At 48.9% G+C, this 27089-nt stretch overlaps 1 protein-coding gene across 5 annotated transcripts in view; it reads left to right on the top strand.

Moving 5' to 3' along the window:
* Positions 1-27089, top strand: part of med15 (mediator complex subunit 15) — a 226421-nt gene that overhangs the window by 120903 nt on the left and 78429 nt on the right. For 4 of the 5 annotated variants that reach the window (XM_072499563.1, XM_072499583.1, XM_072499591.1 and 1 more), the window contains one exon: positions 182-289. The exons of the other annotated variant lie outside the window; for it this stretch is intronic. In XM_072499563.1, the coding sequence (XP_072355664.1) occupies positions 182-289 (108 nt within the window). The remainder of the gene's footprint in view (positions 1-181; positions 290-27089) is intronic. 5 annotated transcript variants of the gene reach the window in all.

The raw sequence follows: 27089 nt of genomic DNA, 5'->3' as shown, positions 1-27089 counted from the left end.
TGTGTTTTTCTCCCCATTTGTAATGCCACATAACAAAGGCTTAGGGTGACAGAAGGTGGCTGTGAGCTGCCCACTTCTGGAGGTTGTGATCCACATAGGGACGTGTGTGCTTCCTTTTCATTCTTGCAGCACTGCATTCTTGTTTTGCGATTACTTGTCTGTTGTCCCTCTGTCCTCAAAGATGATGTCCTCTATGACCCGTGCTGTGCGACCACGTTTTCCACCTGCCTCTGTTGCATCGTCCACGCCTCAAAGCTCCGTTCCTCTGGGAGGACAGCAAATAGCACAGGTATTTAACTGTACGATGGGCAGCTCTCTAGGTTGACTTGTGAGTAGCTTATTGCTTTAGTGCTCCAGGTTTGGATTTCATAAAACCAAAGAGTCACTGAACTGCACACAAATCCTGTTTGGTTGCCCCAATACTTGAATTCCCAGAGTAGGTGCTACTCTCTTGTAAGATCAGGGTAGGAAGCAACTTCAGCCTGTCTCCATCCACTTTACAGTAAATTCTCTTTTGACATCTGACTGGGTAAATGAGTGGGACCAAGGAGGTCCTTTTTGATCTTGGTCTGTTCTGGCTGGTCTTGGCCTCAGTGCCACTGGGCTAGGGAGGAGCTGGGGGGTTTGGGGGGGGGGGGGGGGGGGGGGGGGAAGAAGAGTTGCTAGCAATCCTGTTCTTGATCACGAACAGTGACTGTTGGACTATGTAGGTGATGTGAAGGGCACAGTGTGTGAAAACAGTTTGGTGTGATAGTTGAATAGTTTGGTAACATTCACCATCAGAGATCGGACTTGGGGAATGGGCGCTGTTAAAAGAGGTCAGAAATAAAACTCAGCAATATTCTGTTCAGATTATAAAGGGAACAATGGCAGATTTAATTTGGACAAATTTTAATGAAATCCTTCAACACTAAAAATAAAGTTTGAGAATGGTTAAAGATGGTTTCCATGACTCAGTTCCTGAGCTGACACTTACATGACAGATGAAGATTTTATATACGTGGTTCAATTCTGTGAACTGATGTCGAAGTACCAGTTTCAGGACGGCATGATGGCACAGTGGTTAGCACTGCTGCCTCACAGCACCAGGGTCCCGGGTTCAATTCCGGCCTCTGGTGACTGTGTGGAATTTGCACCTTCTCCCCGTGTCTGCGTGGGTTACGTCCTAGAATCCAAAGATGTGCAGGTTAGGTGGATTGTCCATGCTAAATTGCCCCTTCGTGTCCAAAAAGTTAGGTTGGGTTATTGGATTGCGGGTTAGTGTGAAGGCGTGGGCTTAAGTAGGGTACTCTTTCCAAGAGCCAGTGCTAACCCGAAAGGCCGAATGGCCTCCTGCACTATAAATTCTATGATTCTATGAAAAAGCCAAGCTGCCAACTTCCCATGTGGTCAGAGGCAAGGCCTCTGTTGTGCTGAGATATACAGACCATAAAATCACAGGTTCCTTCCTTCGTGATACTGTGCTGACAGCAGATGGTAGGGCCACTACAGTGGGTTTGGATAAAAGAGGGAGAAATTTGCCAGGGTTTCTGCTTCCTCTCATGCCCAGAATTATCCGGAATACAACCTTATGGGTGAACATCTCCAGGCACTCTGCAAAGATTAAGCTGTTGTAGCAAAGACAGACTGGTTAGCTGGGAAACCTGCTGAGAGTCCAGCAAGAGAAGGTGGAATTGGGAGCGGAGGGCGGAACGTTGGGTAATTAAAGGGTCTTGGTGTCGAGAGGGGTTAGGGCAAGGCATCATTCCATGAGCATCTTGTGTCCAGAATGTGTGCACCATAGTGGGTGCATTTATAATACTGTATTGCTACCACTTTACCAATCTGGTCAAAATGTGCCACCGGTTTTAAATTTAAATTCACAGAGGGGAAGACTAACATTTTGCTACATTAAACAAATAAATAGTGTTTTAAACAAACTAGCGTTACATCACAAGCAACTTCCTAACACAGTCTTCTCACAGTGCGGATTCCATGCATTTGGCCCATTGGATTTTTTTAAAATAAATTTAGATTACCCAATTCATTTTTTCCAATTAAGGGGCAATTTAGCATGGCCAATCCACCTACCCTGCACATCTTTGGATTGTGGGGCGAATGTGCAAACTCCACACCGACTGACCCAGAGCCGGGATCGAACCTGGAACTTAGGCGCTGTGAGGCAGCAGTGCTAACCACTGCGCCACCGTTCTGTCCCTAGCCCATTGGATTTCTGTGTGAGAATGACTAGGTTTTTGAAATCCAGCCTGTCTTTGTATAAAAATATTGCCTCTAATTATCTGTCATTCTGACCTCCTTTTTAATAATGTGCCTTGGCTATTGAAACCAAATCAATTCAAAATAACAGCAAGTAAAAATGGCTCCTGAATTTGATGACTGGTCAAGGTTTGTCACAGACTGCTTCAGGGAGTGAACTTAAAGGACTGTCCTCACAAAGTCATGTTTTTGTTTTGCATATTGTTTTAATCATGTTTGTGCTTTCAGCTTGTGAATGGATTTAAAAAAGCCTTTTTCCCCCCTGGTATTGTGAGCAAAGCTGCTGCATAAGCTCCGCTTGATTCTCATGATGTCTCTGTAAATGTGTAGCTTGTCAGTCAACTAAATTATGGACGGTTCACACCGCTGCTGCCTCGCTGGGACTTCTGTGGAGTCAATTTCTTGGTGCTACCTGTTTGGTTAAACAGAATGTGGAAGAATTCTTTTGTGCATTGCTGGTACTTGACTGCTGGAATTCAGCTTGTGGTCGAAGAACTGTGTGACTGTGTTCATTCCTGTAATCTCTTGAAAGGTCGCATACACAACACATACTGTATATACGCGTATATTAGCAATCTTTAAATCAGGCATGAGTACTTTATTTCTTAATCAGAGCATTTGTTGTATGATCTCCGATATCAGTTTACCAACGGAGCAGTCGTTTTTTTTTTTTGGTGTTGTAGATGTTATAGAACTGGTAAGCTGCCAGGAGTAAACCGTTGCTTGTGTAGGTTTCAGTAGGTATCAAAAGCCCTGTGAACATGGGGTTGACAATTGATATATCGGCAAAGAGGAGTAAAATTGTTACGCAATCAGCTGGAAAGGTAGGTGCTTTGCAGCTTACATTCTTCATGTAATGCATCCCGTTGCGAGGGAGTGTAGCTCCAACAAAATTCTGAAGGGGTTTGATTGGGTGGACGTCGAGAGATTTTGTTTCCACTGGTTGGGGAATCCAAAACAAAGGGACACAGAATCGGGATAAGGGGTCGATCATTTGTGATGAGGAGAAATTACTTCACTGAAAGGGTTGAGAGTCTTCTGAATTCTCCATCTCAGGAGGGTTGTGGATGTTCCATCGTTGGATATATTTAAGGCTGAGATAGATAGAATTTTGGTCTCGGGGAATTAAGGAATATGGGGAGTGGGCAGGAGAATTGAGTTGAAGCCAAAGATCAGCCAGGATCATATTGAATGGATAAGCGAGCTCAATGGGGGGAGTGATTTACTCCTTTAATAAAATCAAAATCGTAAATTTAAATTAAAAAAAATTCCAATTAAGGAGCAACTTAGCATGGCTCATACACCTCCCTGCACATCTTTAGGGTTGTGGGGGTGAGACCCATGCAGACACGGGGAGAATGTGCAATCTCCACATGGACAGTGACCTGGGGCCTGGATCAAACTCTGGTCTTTGGCACCATGAGGCAGCAGCGCTAACCACTGCGCCACTCTGCCACCCCAAGTGATCTACCCCTCCTACTTGTGTCATACTGCCTAAAACATATTCCCTGAATAAATTCTGTGCTACCCCTTAGCCATGTTAGTAAATGATTATACGAACATCTTGTTTTGATTAATGTGGCATTCTGTACCTCAGCCTGATGGGCAGAGGTAAAGTTTGACCAGGTTATTGAATGCATCGATCTTCCAGCATTGGTGGCTTATCTGGGTTTTAACGTCTACTTACAATATGTACAAGAATGAGGCTGGAGATGTAGTATTGCGGAACAAAGAAATGGCAGAGGAATTGAGTAATAATTTTATATCAGTCTTCACGGTGGAAGACACCAGTGGCATACCAGAACTTCGAGAGTCAGAGGGCAGAGGTGAGTGTAGTGGCCATCACTAAGGAGAAGATGATGGGGAAGCTGAAAGGTCTGAATGTGGATAAATCACCTGGACCAGATGGACTACACCCCAGGGTTCTGAAGGAGATAGTTGAGGTTGTGGAGGCATTGGTGGTGATCTTTCAGGAATCACTGGAGTTTCAATGAGATCCTCCTCATCTTTCAAAACTCCATTGAGTACAGACCCAGAGTCCTCAACTGCTCCTCATATGACAGGCCCTTCATTCCATTTTTGTGAACTTCCTCTGGACCCCCTTGCAGCACATCCTTCCTTAGATACGGCACCCAACTGCTCACAATATTCCACAGAGGACTGGAAAATGGCTAATGTAACACCACTGTTTAAGAAGGGAGGGATGCAGAAGACGGGAAATTATAGGCCGGTTAATCTGACTTGGGTTGTTGGTAAATGTTTGGAGTCCATTCTTTTTTTTTAAATTTAGAGTACCCAATTCATTCTTTTTTCTAATTAAGGGGCAATTTAGCGTGGCCAATCCACCTACCCTGCACAAATCCATGTAAACACAGGGTGACTGTGCAAACTCCACACGGACAGTGACCCAGAGCTGGATCGAACCTGGGACCTTGGTGCCGTGAGGCTGCAGTGCTAACCACTGAGCCACCGTGCTTCTCTTGGAGTCCATTATTAAGGATGAGATTACGGAGTACTTGGAAGTGCATGGTAAAATAGGGCTGAGTCAGCACAGCTTTGTCAAGGGGAGGTCATGCCTGACAAATCTGTTTGAATTCTTTGAGGAGGTAACAAGGAAGTTAGACAAAGGAGAGCCAGTGGACGTGATCTATTTGGATTTCCAGAAGGCCTTTGAGAAGGTACCGCTTAGGAGGCTGCCAAATAAGATAAGAGCCTATCGTATTAGGTGCAAGTTACTGGCATGGATAATGGATTGGCTGACGGGAAGAAGGCAGAGAGTGGGGATGAAGGTTTTTTTTTCAGCATGGCAGCCGGTGACTAGTGGTGTTCTGCAGGGGTCATGCGGGTCCACAACTATTCACAATATACATTAATGATCTGGAAGAAGGAACTGAGAGCATTGTTGCTAAATTTGCAGATGATACAAAGATGTGTAGAGGGACAAGTAGTGTTGAGAAAGTGGGGAGGCTGCAGAAGGTTTTGGACAGGCTAGGAGAGTGGGGAAAAAAGGTGGCAGATGGAATGCAATGTGGAAAAGTGTGAGGTTATGCACTTTGGTAGGAAGGAGACTATTTTCTAAATGGGAAAAGGCTTAGGAGATCAGAAGCACAAAGGGACTTCGGAGTCCTAGTTCAGGATTCTCTTAAGGTTAACGTGCAGGGGACTTCCGGGTGCGGCTATGCCGAGGTAGGTTGCATGTTCGGCAGCTCCCGCCAGGAACGGACTTTTGGGCTCTCCAGAGGGGCCCCAACGGCAATTGTTCGACGGCTTCCAGTGTGGGGAGGTGACAGCAAGGTCCCCCCCGACATATGGATTGGACCAGGAGTGGAGCGGTTTAAAAAAAGTGGTCTTGGGGCAGTGAAAAGTGCAAGGGAGGAAAAGCAAGATGGCGGCGGGTGGAGACCAAGCAGCATGGGCGCAGTGGTCGCAGGAGCAGCAGGAGTTTCTTACATGCTGCTTTGAGGAGCTGAAGACAGAAATGCTGGCACCAATGAAGGCTCCAATGAAGGTGGCGATTGAGAAGCTTGTGGAGACCCAGAAGGCCCAAGGGGCGGCGATCCGGGAGGTGCGGCAAAAAGACTCGGAGAACGAGGATGAGATCTTGGGTCTGGCGGTGAAGGTGGAGGCGCACAAGGCGCTGCACAAGAGGTTGGCGGAAAAATTCGAGGACCTGCAGAATAGGTCGAGGAGGAAAAATCTTTGGATTCTGGGTCTCCCTGAAGGAGTGGAGGGGCCCGATGCCGGGCATATATGAGCACGATGCTCAATTCGCCGATGGGCGCGGGAGCTTTCCCGAGGCCCCTGGAGCTAGATGGGGCTCATTGGGGTCCTGGCAAGGAGACCCAAAGCCAACGAGCCGCCAAGGGCTGTAGTGGTGAGGTTCCACCGCTTTATGGACAGAGAGTGTGTCCTGAGATGGGCCAAAAAAGAGCGGAGCAGCAGGTGGGAGAACACGGAGATCCGAATTTACCAGGACTGGAGTGCAGAGGTGGCTAAGAGGGCTGGTTTTAACCGGGCTAAGGCGGTGCTCCATCGGAAGGGGGTGAAGTTCGGGATGCTGCAGCCAGCGCGATTGTGGTTCACGTTCCAAGATCGGCACCACTATTTTGAAACGCCTGATGAGGCATGGAACTTTATACAAACTGAAAAGTTGGACTCAAATTGTGGGTTGATCATGGGGGGATGTTTACTGTGTTTGGGGAATGTTCTCTGGGTTTGAGTGCTGGGTGGGGATGGGTGAATGGATTTGATGTGGGGGCTGTGGGAGAGTGTGGGCGTCGGTGTTGGAGGGGCAGGGCCCCATGGAGGAAGAGGGGGAGTGGAGGCGCGGGGATGGGGAGTTGGGGTAAAGCCGCAAAAAGGAGCTGCGCCAGAGGGGGTGGGGCCAGCTCAGGAAAGCACTGGCTTTTTCCCGTGGTAGGGAAGGATGGGGGTGGGGCGGGGGGGGGGGGGGGGGGGTGGGGCGGTGCTGGAGAGGAGCGCACACTGACTGCCAAGGGATGGGGGGATTCTCTCACTGGGGGGTCGATGGAATGGCGGGAGGGGCCGGGGTCAGCAGGAGTCAGCTGACTTACGGGAGTGTCATGGGGGGAGCAAAATGGCTAGATGTGGATCTAGCGGGGTGAGGGGGGAACAGGGTTGCTGCTGCATTGGCCAAAAGGGAGCTGGAAGTAGGAGAGGTAGTTGGGGCGGGGGTCCGCCGCCTGGGGGACTGGAGGGTGCGGGAGGCGCGGGCACGTGGCTGGCCTAGAAAAGGAGATGGCTAGTCGGCAGGGGGGGAACGGGGACGAGTAGCCCCCCAATCCGGCTGATAACTTGGACTGTGAGGGGCCTGAACGGGACGGTCAAGACGGCCCGGGTGTTCGCGCACTTAAAGGGACTGAAGGCAGACGTGGTTATGCTCCAGGAGACGCATTTGAAGGTGGCAGATCAGGTTAGGCTGAGAAAGGGGTGGGTAGGGCAGGTCTTTCATTCAGGGCTGAATGCGAAGAACAAAGGGGTTGCAATACTGGTGGGGAAGCGGGTGTCGTTTGAGGCAATGAATATTGTAGCGGATAATGGAGGTCAATACGTGATGGTGAGCGGTAGGTTGCAGGGGGTGCGGGTGGTACTGGTGAACGTATATGCCCCGAATTGGGTTGATGCCGGATTTATGAAACGCATGCTGGGTCGGATTCCGGATCTGGAGGTAGGAAGCTTGATAATGGGGTGGGGGACTTCAACACCGTGCTGGACCCAGCACTGGACCGCTCTAGGTCCAGGACGGGTAAGAGGCCGGCTGCTGCCAAGGTGCTCAGGGGGTTTATGGACCAGATAGGGGGAGTGGATCCATGGAGGTTTGTCAGGCCGCTGGCCAGGGAATTTTTCTTCTTTTCCCACGTCCATAGAGCCTACTCCCGGATAGATTTTTTTCATTTTGAGTAGGGCGCTAATCCCGAAATTGGAGGGAACGGAATATTCGGCCATAGCCATCTCAGACCACGCCCCGCATTGGGTGGAGCTGGTGTTGGGGGAGGAGAGGGACCAGCGCCCGCTGTGGCGCCTTGATGTGGGACTATTGGCGGATGAGGAGGGGTGCGGGGTTACATTGAAAGATATTTGGAGGCCAACGACAACGGGGAGGTGCAGGTGGGGGTAGTCTGGGAGGCGCTGAAGGCGGTGGTCAGGGGAGAGCTAATCTCCATTAGGGCCCACGGAGAAGAGAGAGGGGAGGGAGAGGTTGGTGGGGCAGATTTTAAGGGTGGATAGGAGGTATGCAGAGGCCCCCGAGGAGGGGCTACTCGGAGCGACGGAACCTCCAGACGGAGTTCGACCTGTTGACCACAGGGAAAGCAGAGGCACAGTAGAGGAAAGCGCAGGGGGCGGCGTATGAGTATGGAGAGGAGGCGAGTCGGATGCTGGCACACCAGCTTCGTAAGAGGGAGGCAGCAAGGGAGATTGGTGGAGTTAAGGATAGAGGGGGAAATACGGTGCGGAGTGCGGTGAGAATAAACAAGGTATTTAGGGACTTCTATGGGGATCTGTACAGGTCTGAGCCCCCAGCGGGGGAGGAGGGGATGCGACGATTCTTAGATCAGCTGAGGTTCCCGAGGGTGGAGGAGGCTGGTTTGGGGGCGCCGATTGGGCTGGAAGAGCTGGTTAAAGGATTGGGGAACATGCAGGCGGGGAAGGCCCCGGGGCCGGATGGGTTCCCGGTTGAACTCTACAGGAAATACGTGGACCTGCTGGGCCTGTTGCTAGTGAGGACTTTCAATAAGGCGAGGGAGGGGGTGGGGGGTGGGGGGGGGGGGGGGAACCTTGCCCCCGACAATGTCTAGGGCGCTGATTTCTTTGATCCTGAAGCGGGACAAGGATCCACTGCAATGTGGGTCGTATAGACCAATCTCGCTCCTCAATGTTGATGCTAAGTTGCTGGCAAAGGTACTGGCTACGAGAATTGAGAACTGTATCCCGGGGATGATTCATGAGGACCAGACGGGATTTGTGAAGGGTAGGCAGCTGAACACCAATGTGCGGAGGCTCCTCAATGTGATTATGATGCCCCCGGTGGAGGGGGAAGCGGAGGTAGTGGCAGCTATGGACGCGGAGAAGGCCTTGGACTGGGTGGAGTGGGAGTATCTTTGGGAAGTGTTGCGGAGGTTTGGGTTCCGGGAGGGGTTCATCAGCTGGATCAGGCTGCTATATAGAGCCCCGGTGGTGAGTGTGGCTACGAATCGGCGGAGGCCGGAGTACTTTCGGCTGTACCGGGGGAAGAGGCAGGGTGCCCCCTGTCCGCCTTGTTGTTTGCACTGGCAATTGAGCCGCTGGCCATGGCACTGAGGGAGTCCAGGAAATGGGGGGGATTGGTCCGGGGGTGGGGGTGGGGACACACACACACACACACACACACACACACACCGGGTGTCGTTGTATGCTGACGACCTGTTGCTGTATGTGGCAGGTCCAGTGGAGGGGATGGCGGAGTTCATGCGGATCCTCGGAGTTTGGGGACTTTTCGGGGTATAAACTCAACGTAGGGAAGAGTGAGCTCTTCGTGGTGCATTCAGGGAACCAGGGAAGGGGGATAGACGAGCTACCGCTGAAGAGGGCGGAAAGGAGCTTTTGGTACCTAGGGATCCAAGTAGCTAGGAGTTGGAGGGTCCTGCACAAGCTCCATTTGACGCGGTTGGTGGAGCAGAATTTTAAAAGATGGGATATGCTGCCACTCTCACTAGCGGGTAGGGTGCAGTCGGTCAAGATGACGGTCCTCCCAAGGTTTCTCTTTGTGTTCCAGTGCCTTCCCATTATGATCCCCAAGGCCTTTTTCAAACGGGTAAGTAGGAGCATCATGAGTTTTGTGTGGACGAATAAGACCCCGAGGGTGAAGAGAGTGTTTCTAGAGCGTAGCAGGGACGGGGGGGCTGGCGCTGCCAAATTTGTGCGGCTATTATTGGGCAGCCAATGAGGCGATGATCTGTGAGTAATGGAGGGAGAGGGGGCGGCGTGGAAGAGGCTAGAGATGGCGTCCTGTGTGGCACGAGCCTGAGGGCGCTGGCGACTGTGCCGCTCTCGCCGACTAGGTACACCACGAGTCCGGTGGTGGCGGCGACGTTGAAGATCTGGGGGCAGTGGAGGCGACACGGGCGAGGTGGGAGCCTCGGTTTGGTCTCCGATTCGGGAGAATCATCGGTTTGTCCCGGGAAGGATGGATGCGGGGTTTCGGAGCTGGCATCGGGCAGGGATTAGAAGAATGGGGGACCTGTTCATCGATGGGACGTTTGCGAGCCTGGGGGCGCTGGAGGAGAAGTTTAGGTTACCCCCCGGGAAACGGTTTCAGGTACATGCAAGTGAGGCCGTTTGAGGCGGCAGGTGAGGGAATTCCCGCTGCTCCCGGCACAGGGGATTCAGGACGGTGATTTCGGGTGTATGGGTTGGAGAAGGCAAGGTTTCGGCGATTTACCAGGAACTGACGGAAGAGGAGGAGGCCTCGGTGGAAGAGTTAAAGGGCAAGTGGGAGGAGGAGCTGGGGGAAGAAATGGATGAGGGACTGTGGGCTGATACCCTGAGTAGGGTTAATTCTTCCTCTTGCGCCAGGCTCAGCCTAATACAGTTCAAAGTTACTCACAGAGCGCATATGACAGGGGTGAGGTTGAGTAGGTTCTTTGGGGTGGAGGACAGATGTGAGAGGTGCACGGGAAGCCCGGCAAATCACGTCCATATGTTCTGGTCGTGCCCAGCACTGGATGGGTTTTGGAGTGGTTTTGCGAGGACTATGTCCAAGGTGGTGAAAGCCCCGGTGGCGGGTATTCTTTTGCGGGGGGGGCGTTTGGGTGGGTGGGGGGGGGGGTGCTTCCCTATTGGTGCTTTTAAATGTCATATGGGGGGTTATTGTATATGGGGGAAATCCAATGTATAATTTTTGATAGTTGATCTTGTTTCTTTTTGTTGGGGGGGGGCGTGGTTTGTTGAAAATCTGTTGCAAAATTTGAATAAATATATTTATTTTTTTAAAAGGTTAATGTGCAGGTTCAGTTGGCAGTTAGGAAGGCAAATGCAATGTTAGCATTCATTTCGAGAGGGCTAGAATACAAGAGCAAGGATGCACTTCTGAGGATGTACAAGGCCGTGGTCAGACCCTATTTGGAATATTGTGAGCAGTAGGGTGCCGTATCTAAGGATGTGCTGGAAGGGGGTCCAGAGGAGGTTCACAAAAATGATCCCTGGAATGAAGGGCCTGTCATATGAAGAGCAGTTGAGGACTCTGGGTCTGTACTCAATGGAGTTCGAAAGATGAGGAGGATCTCATTGAAACTTACAGAATACTGAGAGGCCTAGATAGAGTGGACTTTGAGAAGGTATTTCCATTAGTAGGAGGGTCTAGAATCCGAGGGCACAGCCTCCGACTAAAGGGATGATCCTTTAAAACTGATGTGAGGAATTTCTTCAGCCAGAGGGTGGTGAATCTGTGGAACTCCTTGCCGCAGAACGCTGTGGAGGCCAAGGAGATGAGTGTCTTTAAGGCAGAGATAGATAGGTTCTTGATTAATAAGGGAATCAGGGGTTCTGGGGAAAAGGCAGGAGAATGGGGATGAGAAAAATATCAGCTATGATCGAATGATGCAGAGGACTTGAAGGATTGAATAGACTTAAATGTTCTCCGAGATCTTATGGAAGGGCGACCTTATCCGACTGGGGTAAATCTCCGTGTTGGTCTTACCTGATAAGGCTGAGAATCGAGAATGCAATGTAAACTAACATCAACTAAATGTAATCCTCCTGAGGTTGTCAGATTGTTTCATGTTAAATAGCAGTTGGAAGATATACAATGAGACAAAGACTTGTGTGAGTCTTATCAGATTATTAGGGTGATCTGGAGGTTCCATGTGTATTTGCATTTAAGCTTTTGAGTGGATTTTCAACCTTAGTCAAGGTTTGGTGTTAAAGGGTAAAAAATAATTAGACATAGACATAGAATTTACAGTGCAGAAGGAGGCCATTGGGCCCATCGAGTCTGCACCAGACCTTGGAAAGAGCACCCCATTTAAGCCCACAACTCAGCTCCATACCCCAGCAACCCCACCCAACCCCTTTGGACACCAAGGGCAATTTAGCATGGCCAATCCACCAATGGCCAATCTGCACGTCTTTGGATTGTGGGAGGAAACTGGAGCACCCGGCGGAAACCCACGCAGACACGAGAATGTGCAGACTCCGCACAGACAGTGACCCAAGCTGGTAATCGAACCTGGGACCCTGGAGCTGTGAAGCAACAGTGCTAATTGCTGGGTTAGTCAACTCTATGAGAAAGCCACCAAAGGGAATGAGCCTTGGGCTAATTGCCTTGCCTGAGGTTTTCTTTGAAAGAAGAACCAAGTTAATCAGCAGAGTGAATCATGCTTAGACCCAGATTTACACACGAGAGACACAAAGGAACAATTTTGGAACTTTTTGGTTTCCTCCATTTAATTAAATAGGAATCCGTTTACTTGTTCAATGTGCTCGCGACAAGTCATATTACCGTCACCAGTGATTTTGTTTGTGCAGTTGTTCTCCATCAAGCTCTGCCAATGTTTAGATGTGTGCATAAGTGAGAGGGGGCGGGCGGGTGATATCTAGGGTGTTCAAAGCTCTGAAATTTCTCCAATTTTGAACACCTCCCCCCCCCCCCCCCCCCCTTTGACTAGACTTGCCTTAAATTACTGGGCCGCACGGTAGCTTAGTGGTTAGCACAGTTGCTTCACAGCTCCAGGGTCTCAGGTTCAATTCCTGGCTTGGGTCACTGTCTGTGTGGAGTCTGCACATTCTCCCCGTGTGTGCATGAGTTTCCTCCGGGTACTCCGGTTTCCTCCCACAGTCCAAAGATGTGCAGGTTAGGTGGATTGGCTATTCTAAAATTGCCCTTAGTATCCAAAAAGGTTACGTGGGGTTACTGGGTTACACGGATAAAGGGGATAGGGTGTGGGGCTTAAGTAGGGTGCTCTTTCCAAGAGCCGGTGCAGACTCGATGGGCTGAATGGCCTCCTTCTGCACTGTAAATTCTATGATTCTATGACTCAATAGAAGCAATGAAACAAAGCGTTTCTGTGCAGAACTGGTTGCTTCTGCAATTTCACCAATGAAAACTCATTAATTGAGCTTGATCATCTAGAAATGCAGTGGTCCCAGGTTCAATCACGGCTCTAGGTCAATGTCCGTGTGGAGTTTGCACATTTTCCCTGTGTTTGCGTGGGTTTCGACCCACAATTGGCGACGTTAAATTGCCCCTTCATTGGAAAAAATGAATTGGGTACTCCAAACTTAAAAAAGATTTCCTACAGTGCAGAAGGAGGCCATTCAGCCCATCGAACCTGCACCAACCGTCTTAAAGAGCACCCTACCTAGGCCCACTTCCCCGCCCTATCCTCATAATTCCAGCTAGCCTGCACATCCCTGGACACCAAGGGGCAATTTAGAATGGCCAATCCACCTAACCTGAACACTTTTGGACTGTGGGGAGAAGGTGCAAATTCCAAACATGCAGTCACCCAAGGCCAGAATTGAACCCGGGTCGCTGGTGCTGTGAGGCAGCAGTGCTAACCACTGTACTTGGACAAGACCATTTGTTTCTTGACACTTGCTTTATTTCAATTGCTGGATTGAAGGAATTGATGGTGTTTGAACCTTAATTGTGAAAATCCTCTTTGGAGAATAGACCGTTTGAAATAATTTTTGAATGGTAAAGGTATATCCAGACACAATCACATGAGGGTTGGAATGCAAAGAGGATGCAGGTAAAGCCTCATTCATTCAGAGCCTTGGTCAGACTACGTGTGGAAGTATTGTGTTTAGTTTTTGACACCGTACCTCTAAAGGGAGACGTTGACCATGGAAGGAGTGCAGTGTTGATGCACTAGAATTAAGGGTGAGGGGCAACAGATGCATGGGAATAGCAACACCTACGGACTCCCCTCCCAAGTCACTCACCTTCCTGACTTGGAACTATATCGTTGTTCTTTCATTGTCACTGGGTCACAAACCTGGAACTCGCTCCCTAACAGCACTGTGGCTTTATCTTTTTCATTTGTTTACGGGATGTGGGCGTCGCTGGTTAGGCCAGCATTTATTGCCCACCCCAAGTTGCCCTTCAGAAGGTGGTAGTGCGTTGCCTCCTTGAACCGCTGCAGTCCTTGAGATGTAGGTACACCCACTGTGCTGTTAGGAAGGAAGTGCCAGGATGTTGCCCAGCGACAGTGAGGATCCAAGAAGACAGCTCAGCACCACCTTCTCAGGGCAGCACGGTAGCACAGTGCGTAGCACTGTTGCTTCACAGCTCCAGGTTCGATTCCTGGCTTGGGTCACTGTCTGCGTGGAGTCTGCACGTTCCCCCTGTGGCTGCGTGGGTTTCCTCCGGGTGCTCCGGTTTCATCCTATAAGTCCCGAAGACATGCTGCTAGGTAATTTGGACATTCTGAATTCTCCCTCTGTGTACTTAAACAGGCACCAGAATGTGGTGACTAGGGGCTTTTCAGTGTTACTGTAAGCCTACATGTGGCAATACAGATTATTATTATCAAAGGCAATAAGGGACAGCCAACAAATACTGGACCAGCCAGCGATGCTCATCGCCCATGAAAGAATTAAAAAATTATGAAAACAAGGTATATAAACATGGCCTGTATTTCCTTGAATTCAGAGTCTGAATGAGGTGTTTAAATGGTAAAAGAATGGTTCCGGTGGCGGTCATGGAGTGCATGTTTGGCAGCTCCCGCTCATTGTGTTTTGTTTGTGGCCTTTACCCCGGTTAGTCGCAGGAATTTTGGAGGAAAAAGGTACAGAAGTGAGAGCAGAAGAGAGTGACCCCCTGTTTATGGAGCTGCGGTCCAGGAGTGCCCGGGAAAAAGGAAACCGGTTGATTGAGGCGAGTGTGGTGCGAACAACGCCCGCGGAGATGGCGGACTGGGCAGGGTCTGGCCCTGCCAGCTCAGTGGTCGATGAACGAGTTGGTGAGCTCCTTAAATGAGAAGTTCACCCAACAGCGGAAGGGAAGTTTGGAGGACCTTGCCCGGGCTGTGGACCCGATCAAGGCAGTGGTTGACCACGGAGACAAGACTGGCTGCCCTGGGACAGGCGATCCAGAGGTTGGAGAAGCTGGCGGGGAGCATGAGGAACAGTCCACCTCGATGGCAGCAGAGATTGGGCTGATGCGTGCCCAGCAGAAGCGACTGCTGGGCAAAGTGGAGGATGTGGAGAACCGTTCTCGGAGGCAGAACATCCGAATCGTGGGTCTGCCGGAGGGAATCAAAGGATCGGATGCGGGGGCGTATGTTGGGAAGATGCTGGAGAAGCTGCTTGGGGAAGGTGCGTTTGACCGGCCGATGGAGATGGATCGGGCCCACAGGGCACTTATGCGCAAGCCCCAGGGGGTGAGCCGCCGAGGGCGATGGTGGTACGATTGCATTGGTTACTGGACAAAGAACGCATCATGAGGTGGGGCAGGCAGACAAGGCAATGCACTTGGGAAGATGTTGAGATTCAGGTGTACCAAGACCTGGGAGCAGAGCTCATGAAGAGGAGGGCGAGTTCTAAGAAGATCAAGTCGGCCCTGTACAAGAAGGGCGTACAGTTCGGACTACTGTACCCGGCTCGCCTATGGGTGACCTCTGGGGGCCGGGAGTTGTACTTTGGCTCGGCGGAGGAGGCAGTGGACTTTATGAAGGAGAATTGACTGGAAGGAGAAGAAGGTCCTTGAACTTTGATCGAGGAGAACAGAACTATGTTGTGAAAAACTTTGGGTTTATGTTGTTTGGATTTCTTTTTCCCCCATTCTTCGGTCCTGTTTGCGGTTAGGTTGGTTTCCTGTGCTTTGTTAAGGGTTGAGGGGCGGGTCTATGTGTTCGGACCTTGGGAGGGATTGTGTGTTTGTTTTTACTTCTTGCCTTTGTTTTGACTGTTTTCACTAAGAGCAGGGGGAGGGGAAGAACCCCCAGTGGGGGGTCGAATGCTAGGCGCCATGGGAGGGGGCTGCCAGGCTAGCTGGGTGGGCTAGTTCACAGAAGCAAAGTGGAACGTTCGGGGACTGAATGGGCCCGTGTGTTCGCGCACTTGAGGCAACTAAAAGCGGACGTGGCTCTGTTGCAGGAGACAGGTGGGGGATCAGATTAGGTTAAGGAAGCAATGGATTGGACAGGTGTTCCATTCGGGGGGTGGCAATCTTGGTTAATAAGCCGGTGGCATTCGAGGCGGGGAATATAGAAGCGGACCCGGGGGTAGATATGTTATGGTTAGTGGGAAGCTGGAGGGAATGGTCATGGTATTGGTAAATATGTATGCCCCAAACTGGGATGTAGTTGAGTTTGTTAGAAGGTCCTGGGGAAGATCCCAGACCTAGATTAACATCGACTGATTGTGGGGGGGAGATTTCAATACGGTCCTGGATCCACGGCTGGACCCCGGTCGAGTTCTAGGTCTGGCAAGGTATCAGCTATGGCAAGGGAGCTCCGGGGGTTCATGGAGTGCGTGGAAGGGGTTGATCCGTGGAGATTTGGGAGACCAAGGAGTAAGGAGTTTTCATTCTACTCCCATGTGCGTAAGGTGTATTCCTGGATAGACTTCTTTATGACGGACAAAACGCTGCTGGCTGAGGTGGTAGATGCTGAATATTCAGCAATAGTGGTGTCAGACCACGCCCCGCACTGGATGGACTTGCAAGTTAGCAAGGGAAAGGCTCAGTGCCTGAATGGAGATTGGATGTGGGGCTGCTAGCGGAGGAGGAGGTATGTGAGTGGGTGAGGGAGACCATTCGGAGATATATAGGGATCAATGACATGGGTGAGGTTTCAGCGGGGGTGGTTTGGGAGCCACTGAAGGCGGTTATTAGGGGGGAATTCATCTCAATTCGGGCCCATAAGGAAAAGGCTGAGTGGGCGGAGTGGGACAGATTGGTAGGTGAAATTTTACAGGTGGAGAGGAGGTATGCGGAGTCTCTGGATGTCGGGTTTTTGAAGGAGCTGGAATTTGGGCCACTGTCCACCGGTAAGGCGAAGGGGCAGCTGAGGAGGGTAAAGGGGGCAGTGTATGAATATGGAGAAAAAGCCAGCAGGATGCTGCCGCACCAGCTGAGGAAACCGGAGGCGGCGCGAGAGATTGGGAAAGTGAGGGTTACAGGGGAGAAGGTGGTTTTGGATCCAGTGGGGGTAAATGATGTGTTTCGAGAGTTTTATAGTAAATTCTATAAATTTGAACCCCCAGCTGTGGAGGAGGGGTGAAGCGATTTCTGGGAGTGCTGGAGTTCCTGAGGATAGACGGGGAGTTGGTGGAGGATTTGGGAGCTCCAATTGGGCTTGGGGAGATTATAGACGGGTTGGGGGGCGATGCAATCGGTCAAAGCCCCGGGGCCAGACGGATACCCGGTTGAGTTTTATTAAAAGTTTTCTGGTAAAGACGTTTAATGAGTCAAAGGAGCTGGGAGAGCTCCCCCCAATGTTATCGCAGGCATCGATTTCCCTTATTCTGAAGTGGGATAAGGATCCGGAGAGCTGAGGTTTATTATCATATCGGCCAATCTACCTATTAAATGTAGATGCGAAATTGCTGGCAAAGATCTTGACCACACGCATAGGGGTAATAGGGGAGGTCCAGATGGGGTTTGTTAAGGGACGACACCTGACGTCCAACATTAGGCGGCTCCTAAATATAATAATGATGCCTGCGGAGCGGCGCGAGGTCGTGGTGGTGGTGGCCATGGACGTAGAAAAGGCCTTTAATCGGGTGGAGTGGAAAAATTTGTGGGATGTTCTGGGAAGGTTTGGGTTTGGGCAGGGATTTGTGTATTGGGTCCAGTTGCTCTATCACCCACCAGTGGCGAATGTAAGGACAAGTCTGGTTCAATCTTTTAATCTGTGCCGGGGGACGAGAAAGACGTGTTCACTCTCCCCACTACTGTTTGCCCTGGCCATAGAGCCTTTGGCAATGGCATTGAGAGCATCGAACATTCGGTGGGGGCTCGTGAGAGGGGGGGGGGGGGGGGTGGAACATAGGGTCTCACTCTATGTGGACGACTTGCTCCTTTATATAACAGGCCCATTGGAGGGAATTGCAGGAATTATGGGGATACTGGAGGAATTTGGTCGGTTCTCAGGTTACAAACTAAATATGGGCAAGAGTGAGGTTTTTGCGATCCAGACAAGGGGGCAGGAGAGGAGACTGAGGGAGATGCCGTTCAAAGTGGTGGGAGAGAGTTGTAGGTACCTGGGTATTCAAGTGGCACGGGACTGGGATCAGCTTCATAAACTAAATTTGGGCAGGTTGATTGAGCAAATGAAAGGGGACTTCTGTAGATGGGACATGCTCCCGCCGTCACTGGCGTGGAGGGCACAGACTGTGAAAATGACAGTCCTCCCAAGATTGCTGTTCGTGTTTCAGTGTCTTCCAATCTTCATCCCCAAGGCATTTTTTAGGAAGTTGAATGCGGCGATCCCGGGGTTTATATGGGCCGGGAGAGCCCCGAGGTTGAAGAAGGTCCTCCTTGAACGGGGACGCATGGAGTGGGCTTGGCCGTTCCGAACTTTATTAATTACCAGTGGGCGGCTAATATATCGATGGTTAGGAAATGGGTAGTGGGGGAGGGGTCGGTTTGGGAGCGAGTGGAGGCAGCATCTTGCAAGGGCTCGAGTCTGAAGGCTTTGTTAACGGTACCTCTGCCATTCCCGCCGGCATGGTACTCCACAGGCCCAGTGGTAGTGGCAGCCCTGAGAGTGAGGGGGCAATGGAGGCAGCACATGAGACTGGAGGGAGTGTCGGTGTGGTCACCGATCTGTGATAACCACCGGTTCGCTCCGGGGGGGGGGGGGGGGGGCTAGACGGGGTCTTCAGGAGATGGCAGCGGGCAGGCATTCAGCGATTTGGGGACTTTTCCATTGAGGAGGGTTTCCCGAGCCTGGAGGAGCTAGAGGAGTTGTTTGAATTACTGGGTGGGAATGGGTTCCGGTACCTGCAGGTACGGGATTTTGTCCGGAGGCCGGTCCCGAGCTTTCCTTGCCTCCCACTAAGGGGTTTACAGGATAAGGTGATGTCAAAAACAGGGGTTGGGGAAGGGAGGGTCTCGGAAATATATAAGGAACTGATGGAGTGGGAAAGGGTCCCAATTGGGTAGCTGAAGAGGAAGTGGGATAAAGAGCTGGGAGGAGAGTTGGGTTATGGGAGAAGGCCCTGAGGAGAGTCCGTGTATCCTCGTCATATGCCAGGCTTAGCCTGATTCAGTTCAAGGTGGTCCACAGGGCTCATATGACTGTGGCCCGGATGAGTATGTTTTTTGAGGAGGTGGGGGACAGGTGTGAGCGGTGTGGGGGAAGTCCTGCGAACCATGTACATATGTTTTGGGCATGTCCGAGGCTGAGGGGATTCTAGCAGGGAGTTTCAGATGTCATGTCAGAGGTCCTGGAAGGGAGGGTGACACCGAGCCCAGAGATGGCAATATTTGGAGTGTTGGAAGATCCGGGAGCCCAGTGGGAGAGAGGCCGACGTTTTGGCCTTTGCCTCCCTGGTGGCCCGGAGACGATTTTGCTGGGATGGAGGGACTCGGAGCCTCCAAAGTCGGGGGTTTGGGTCAGTGATATGGCAGGGTTTCTTGGGCAAGAGAAAATAAAGTTCACCTTAAGAGGTTCGCTATAGGGGTTCGCTCGGAGGTGGCAGCCGTTCATCGATTTCTTCAAGGAAAATTGACTGTCGGCGGCGGGGGGAGGCGACGATTCAGGGCAGGGAATCTCATGTATGGGTAGTTAGGGTTTAGGGCTAGGAGGAGTTGGATGTGTAATTGTGGGGTTTTTGGGTGTGTTGGATCTCTGTTGTTTAAAATGTTAAAATTAGAAATGCCTCAATAAAATATTTTCTAAAGAAAAAGGTAAAAGGATATTGTAACATAGAGACCAAATAACTGAGATATTCAAGAACTTTTTTTAAATTCTAAATTTAGGGAGCCCAATTATTTTTTTCCAATTAAGGGGCACTTTAGCATGGCCAATCCATCTACCCTGCACATCTTTGGGTTGTGGGGATGAGATCCACGCAGACACGGGGAGAATGTGCAAACTCCACACACAGTCACCCGGGGCTGGAATCAAACCTGGGTCCTCAGCGCTGTAGGTAGCAGTGCTAACCACTGCGCCACAGTGCCGCCCAGAGAGATTCAAGAATAACGGAACATAATCTTAGAGCTGGGTAATTCAGGAATGGCATCAGGAAGCACTTCTTATACACAAAGTGGTGAAAATTTGTAGTTCTTTCCTCCCAGAGGCTATGGATTTTGGGGGGCAATTGGAGCTTTCAAGACTGAGGTTAATAGAGTTGTGTTAGGTAAAGATATCAAGGAATATGGAGCAAAAATGGGGAAATAGAATTTAGGTACAGATCAGGAATGATCTAATTGAATGAGAGGCTTGAGGGGCTATTCCTATTTGACCCTGCCCCCACCCCCATAAATAGTTTTGCCTTATGACATGGTGTCCTGAATAGGTCTGCCCCTGTGAACCAGTTCCTAATCATTGCAGCTCAAAGCCAAAACCGCCACAAAAAGAATGGTGCAAATCATCCAGCAGAATTAAAGGATATGATCCCCTGGTTTTTGGGGCTGCTGCATTGTGCAAACGGTGAAATTTGAAGCTTAAGACCAAGTTCTTCCTTGTGTTTCTCGAGTCATTATTAAACACATAGTAAACCCGCTGTCCGTCAGCCATTTTGCACACACTGAAATCTCGCACAAATCAGTGAGCTGGATTATCAGCTAACCTGGTGTTCAGGATTTTAGATTGGGAATGTCGGCCAAGAAGCTTTCCGTGCTCCTGTTCAACTGTGCCATGGAATCATTTGTCATCTGTCAATGGGTAAATGCCTCTGCCAGTGCAGCAATCACCTTGTGTGGTACCAGGATGCAAGCACAGATGAAGAGCTCCTATCTGTCGAGGAAGGTTCGAATTTTGTGCCAACTGAACCAAACTGACACTCGGGAGGCAATCAGAAGATGAGGAATGAGTTGGGACAGCTGAAGAGAAATGGTGGTGAATTAATGGAGCAAACACTAACAAGGAAGAATGAAATACAAGACTGACAGACATTAACAATAATGAGGGATGTTTGCTTTTGAAGCTATTAGATGAGAAAGCGGCAAAGGTAATTCAGAACTTATCACAGTGAGGAAAGCTGCTGATTGTGAGCAGGGAGCCGAATGCATCCACGAATAGCAACGTAACAGTATAGCATTGTGATAATGGGATTATTTTGTGCTACAATTTAAACCACATTATTTCTTTAAAAGGGCTATTTTTAAATGCAATCTTTTCATCTCTTCTTGCAAACGTCATCTTTTTGCTTTTGGTAAATTGTGGTATGAGCCACAATTTTTAAAAATAATTTAGACTTTTCCAATTAAGGGGCAATTTAGCCTGGCCAATCCACCTACCCTGAACATCTTTGGGTTGTGGGGGCGAGACCCACGCAGACACGGGGAGAATGTGCAAACTCCACACAGACAGTGACCCAGAGCCGGGATCAAACCCAGGTGCTCGGTGACCACAATTTAGACAGCTCTTGCAATCATTATTTAGAGTACTAGGCGAATGAAGGATCTTTGAAATTTATGCACATCTTGCAGTCAAACAACAACACTTCATATTTATATGGCCCCTTTAATGTAATGAAATGGACCAGGGCACTTCAGAGAAGCAACTAAATTTGACACCGAGCCACGTAAGGAGATATTAGGCCTGATGTCCAAAAAATTGGTCAAAAAGAATTTGAAGAAGTGTTTTAAAGGAGGAAGGTAGAGAGGTGGGCAGTGTAGGGTGGGTATTCAAGAGATTGGGGCCAAGGCAACTGAAGGCACAACCACCGATGCTAGAGAAATTATCATTGGGAATACACAAGAAACCAGAATTAGAGGAGCACAGATATCTTGGAGGATTGTGGAGTTGGAGGAGATTAGGAAGGGGTGAGGCCATGGAGGGATTTTAAATCAGGATTGAATTTAAAAAAAAAAAAAAATTTGTTGAGGATGTGGGCATCGCTGGACAGGCAGTATTTATTGCCTGCCCCTAATTACCCTTGAGAAGCTGCCGTGAACCACTACAGTCCATGTGGTGTAGGCACACCCACAAAGGAAGACTGTTGCGATTGTTGGAGAGCTATTAGTGAGGAACTTCCAGGGTTTTGACTCAGCAATGGTGATGGAACGGTGATATATTTCTAAGTTACTGTGACTTGGAAGGCATTTTGCAGGTTTTGGTGTTCCAATGCGCTTGCTGCCCTGTCCTTTTCGGTATTAGAGGTTGCCAGTTTGAAAGTTGCTGTTGAAGGAACCTTGGTGAGTTACAGCAGTTCATCTTGCAGACGGTATACAGTGCTGCCACTATGTGTTGGTGGTGGAGGGAGTGGATGTTGCTATTGCTGGCCTCTAGTTTTGCTCTTCCCAATAAGAGGAAACATTCTCTCTTAATGCACCCGATCAAAACCTTCCAAAGACCTCCGCTAGGTCACCCTTTGTTTTCAACAATACCCAGCCTGCCCATTCTTTCCTGATATGTATACCCACACATTTCTATTATCATCTATTTTGTCCTTGGATGTGGAGGCCAAGATCCAGACCGAATAATATCACGCGGCTCAAGTCCCACGGCTCCTGTGCTTCTCCAACTGCCGTCCATGGACCTTACTATGGAGCCTGAAAAATTAATGAGTGGCAGCTGGAGACGTTGTGCAGCATTTGTATTTTTTATTCCTTCATGGGATGCAAGGGTCTCTGGCAAGGCCAGCCTGAAGCTCCTGTCTGTCATTTGCAGCGTGGTTGTGAGCCTGCAGTTTACTGCTAATCGTTAAGAATACCTCACCATCTTCAGATTCATGACTTGGGTGTGCAAATTGCAACTTGTGATTAGATTTGCTGCCCAGGGTGGGAACACGCAAATGGATGAAAGGGAGTGTTGCAGAACCATCGCATCCACTTCCAATTCACTGTTTCTGCTTGCCTTCCAGCATGTACAGTCTCGGGAAGAGCTGTAAACTCCCTGGACCCATTTCGGAACAAACTCTGGAAAATTCCTATCTGACCTCCAAAGGGTCAGCTGAGTTTGATTCTTAACATTGAGAGTTATTTTCCTTAAGTATGTAATTTTAAAATTGTCAGCACGTAACCAGTTCTCCTTTAACCCTCTGAATATACACAACTTCCTTCTGCGTACAGGTCACTTTGAAAGCATTCAACTTTTCTTTAGCATTGCTATTACCCTGCCCAATGGCAGAGCCCACCAAGTCAGCTGACTTAAATAAAATCATAACAAAGACATATTCCACAACTCAGACCCTGAGGGTACATTTGATATATGGAACATATCTCGCACACATGCATACACTAAATAAAAACATTGTAAATGTTTCATCTTATAGGTATAGATCCTTTCTTTTTGGTGATTCTTCACCTTGGCTGACCTGTGAGATTCCACAAGGGGGTGCTTTCTTTCTGAGTTGCTTCTATAGAATCCCTACAGTGCAGAAGGAGGCCTTTCGGCCATCGAGTTTTCACCAACCCTCCGAAAGAGCACTATTCCCGTAACCTCACCTAATCTTTGGACACTAAGCGACAATTTAGAGTGGCCAATCTACCTAACCTGCACATCTTTGGACTGTGGGAAGAAACAGGAGCATCCGGAGGAAATACACGCAGACATGGGGAGAACATACAGTCTCCAAACAGTTAGCCAAGGTAGGAATTGAACCGGGTCCCTGGTGCTGTGAGGCAGCAGTGCTAACAACCGTGCTGCCCATATTCCTTTTTAGTGGTTTAATGTAACCCATGGTTTCCAGTATTCTTTATATAGATTTAGTTTGGTCCATGTTGTTAACAATGATTTATAAAGGTTTAGTTTAGCCCATGCTGCTAGTATTTAGTTGGACTGTTTTTCCGTTCCCTGGCCCAGGAAATTGAAACCTTTTCTTGTATCCTAGGTGCTACAAACAATTAGCACAGCACCAACCAGGAACTGAAAGTGGCGCCTCTATGTCCGCATAGCTCAGTACTCAACTGTTGTGCACTAGGCCGATGAAGGAACTAAATCTTCACACTTTTTTTCAATATAAACATTAGATAAGTGTTTGTAGAACGTATATTGTTATCTGTGGAATACATCATAGTGCTGTTAGATATGGAGCACAAAGGAACAGTTGCAACTGTCCAAGAGAAAATACACACACGTGCACGCACATGCACAGATATAACATAAGCTTTTGTGCAGCCTTGTGTTCCAAACAGATTGTAATTGACGTGGTAGTTTTTCTAAAGGTTTTCTAACTCATAAATCATCTTGAGGGATTTTCATTTTTAGACATCCAGGTAATTGAACCTTTCAATGAGAAGTCCACTTTTATCTTTGTGTACCATGTTGAATTCAAGTGTAAATTGCAAGGATTTTATGTCCAATCACAGTTTTTAATCCGGGCTAGAATCATAAAATAGTTACGCACAGAAGAGGCCATTCAGCCTGCCATGTCTGTGCTGGCTTTCTGCAAGGGCAACTCGGCTTGTCCCTTTCCCCGTAATCCTGCAAATTTCTTTCTTTCAGGCCTTATCCAATCCTGCTTTGAAAACCTTCATTGAATCTTCCTCCATCTTAACCCTCAGGCTGTATGTTCCAAATCCTAACCACTCACTGAATAAAAATATTTTTCCTCATGTCGCTGTTGGTTTTAAAGTCTCTCTTCTCTGGTTCTCAACACTTGCACCAATGGGAACAGTTTATTTTTTTAAATTTAGAGTACCAATTATTTTCCCCCCAATTAAGGGTCAATTTAGCGTGGCCAATTCACCTACCCTGCAGATCTTTGGGTTGTGGGGGTGCAACCCACACTGACACGGGGGAGAATGTGCAAGCTCCATACAGATAGGGACCCTGGACCGGGATCGAACCCGGGTCCTCAGCGCCATAGTCAGCAGTGCTAATCACTACCAATGGGAACAGCTTCTATTTACCATTTCTAGACTCTTATAGAGTTTGATTTGATTTATCGTGTGTACCGAGGTACAGTGAAAAGTATTGTTCTGCGTATAGTCCAGACAGATCGTTCAATATATGAAAAAACATAGGGGACACATAAATACACAATGAAAATTCATAGGCACAGAAATCGGGTGAGCATACGGAGTGTAGTACTACTCAGTAGAGAAGATGTGTGAAGAGATCAGTTCAGTCCATCAGAGGGCCATTTAGGAGTCTGGTTACAGCAGGGAAGAAGCTGTTTTTGAACCTGTTAGTGCGTGTTCTCAGACTTTAGTATCTCCTGCCCAATGGAAGAGATTTGAATGCCTGTAACAAGTCTCCTCGAATTTCTCACTTAGGAGAACAGCCACAACTTGTCCAATCTATCATCACCTCTGCAACCAGTCTTGTGAATCTTTTCTGCACCTTCTCTAATGCCGCCAAATCTTTCCCAAAGTGTGGTGTTCAGAATTTGGGTTACTATTCCAGCTGAGGCCAAATCAGTGCTTTAGAAGCATAGAATCCCTGCAGTGCAGAAGGAGGCCATTCAGCCCATCGAGTCTGCACCGACCCTCTGAAAGAACACCCTACCTAGGCCCACACTTCCACCCTATCCCAATAACCCCACCTAACCTTTTAGACACTAAGGGCAATTTAGCATGGCTAATCCACCTAACCCGCACATCTTTTGACTGCGGGAGGAAGCCAAAGCACACGGAGAAAACCCACAGACACACGAGGAGAATGTGCAAGCTCCACACACAGTCACCTGAGGCAGTAAATGAACCCGGGTCCCTGGCACTGTGAGACAGCAGTACTAACCACTGTGTCACCGTGCTGCTGCTTTATACAGGGTCACCTGAACTTCTTTGCCTTTTGTATTCTATGTCTGTAAACCCAAGATCCTGTATGCCTCTTTTCACCATTTTCTCCATCTGACCTCCCCCCTTCAACAAGTTGCGCACATATACAACCTTATGTGTCCTACTCACTCTCCCCCCTCAAGAGTGGAAGGCAATGGCAAATTGCCGCTGACCAAAACTGTCAAGAAAACAGCTTGGAATGAAGCATCCACAGACAATTAGCCTTTGGGAAGTGCACACACAACCATACCATAATACACCTCCGAGGTCTATCTTCCCTTGTTTCTTCCTGTTGCTGGTATTGCTTGTGTTCCTCCCGCAAACAATACTCCAGCTGTGGCCGAAGCTGATGCCGTGTGCAGATTGACTGTCACTTCTTTTATAAATAGTATTTATTCAGAATCTCACTTGTGTTGTAATGGCCTTTTCTACTTCTGCCATCTTTAAATGATCTATGCATCTTAACTCTCGATCTCTCCGATTCTGCACTCTTTACCATTCATGGCACACTCCCTCTCGTTTTCCAAATGTAGACACATTTTGTTGAGCAGAACTTTATCTGCCACCTACCTGCCCGCTTCACTTCCTTCTCCCTGCACTTGCTCAAATTTCCTCCGTTTTTCCAGTGTAATCAGCGAACAACATCAGTATCATTCCTTTGATGCCTGAGACCAAATTCTTAATGTAGCTGAAAAATATAAAAGGGCTCTCCGTTTGAATTCCAGGAGTACACCACTACCCTTCCCTTGTGTTTCCACAGGGGCCTGCAACACACTGTTTCCCCCCGCCCCCCCACCACCACCACACGTCCCCCAAGCCAGCTCTAGTGATTGAACGGTTAGGTAGGGATGAGCTGACATCTGCTAAAACAGTACAAATTCATTACAGCTCAAATTGAGACGCATGCACCACACAATACTGTATAATCATGGGGACATTGTGTCCAAGCTCACTCTGCCTTCCTCTGATGTTTACACGTGCATAATTCAGCAGGAACAGCATGTTAATCAACCCTGGCAATTTTGTTTTGAACCCTACCTACCTTCCAGAGACACTGAAGCTAATTGTAATTGCACTTCAGTGCTGCCTACCTCGGCACAGAGCAGAGATCAATCCCAGGAATTTCTGCCCTTTGATTCTGTCCAACCGTTGCTGTTCGTAGCCACAAATGTAAGACATCTTTTTGTTCCATCGTAAAGCCTTTTGGGGTAATTTGCTTATTCATAGCTGGTTGTTCCGCTGGGAAAAATCCAGTTGTCCAGCAACCTACTATATCTGGCTGAGGCTACACAATGAAACTCCAGTTTAGTGATTTTTGAAATGAAATGTGTCATTTTGACGACAGACCAGGAACCTGGGTTTGTAATGCACCTAGTGCGTATTCGGGATGTCCCAAAGCACTTTGCAGCCAATCAAGTACTTTTGAAGTGTAATCAAACAAAAATCTTATATCCTGTTGGGGAAGGGAGGAACTGAAAAAATTTCCTATGACTTA

The sequence above is a fragment of the Scyliorhinus torazame genome, chromosome 1 (assembly GCF_047496885.1).
Source record: "Scyliorhinus torazame isolate Kashiwa2021f chromosome 1, sScyTor2.1, whole genome shotgun sequence".
NCBI classification, from domain to species: domain Eukaryota; kingdom Metazoa; phylum Chordata; class Chondrichthyes; order Carcharhiniformes; family Scyliorhinidae; genus Scyliorhinus; species Scyliorhinus torazame.
Note: the sequence above shows the minus strand (reverse complement) of the source record. Positions and strands in the feature narration are given on the sequence as shown.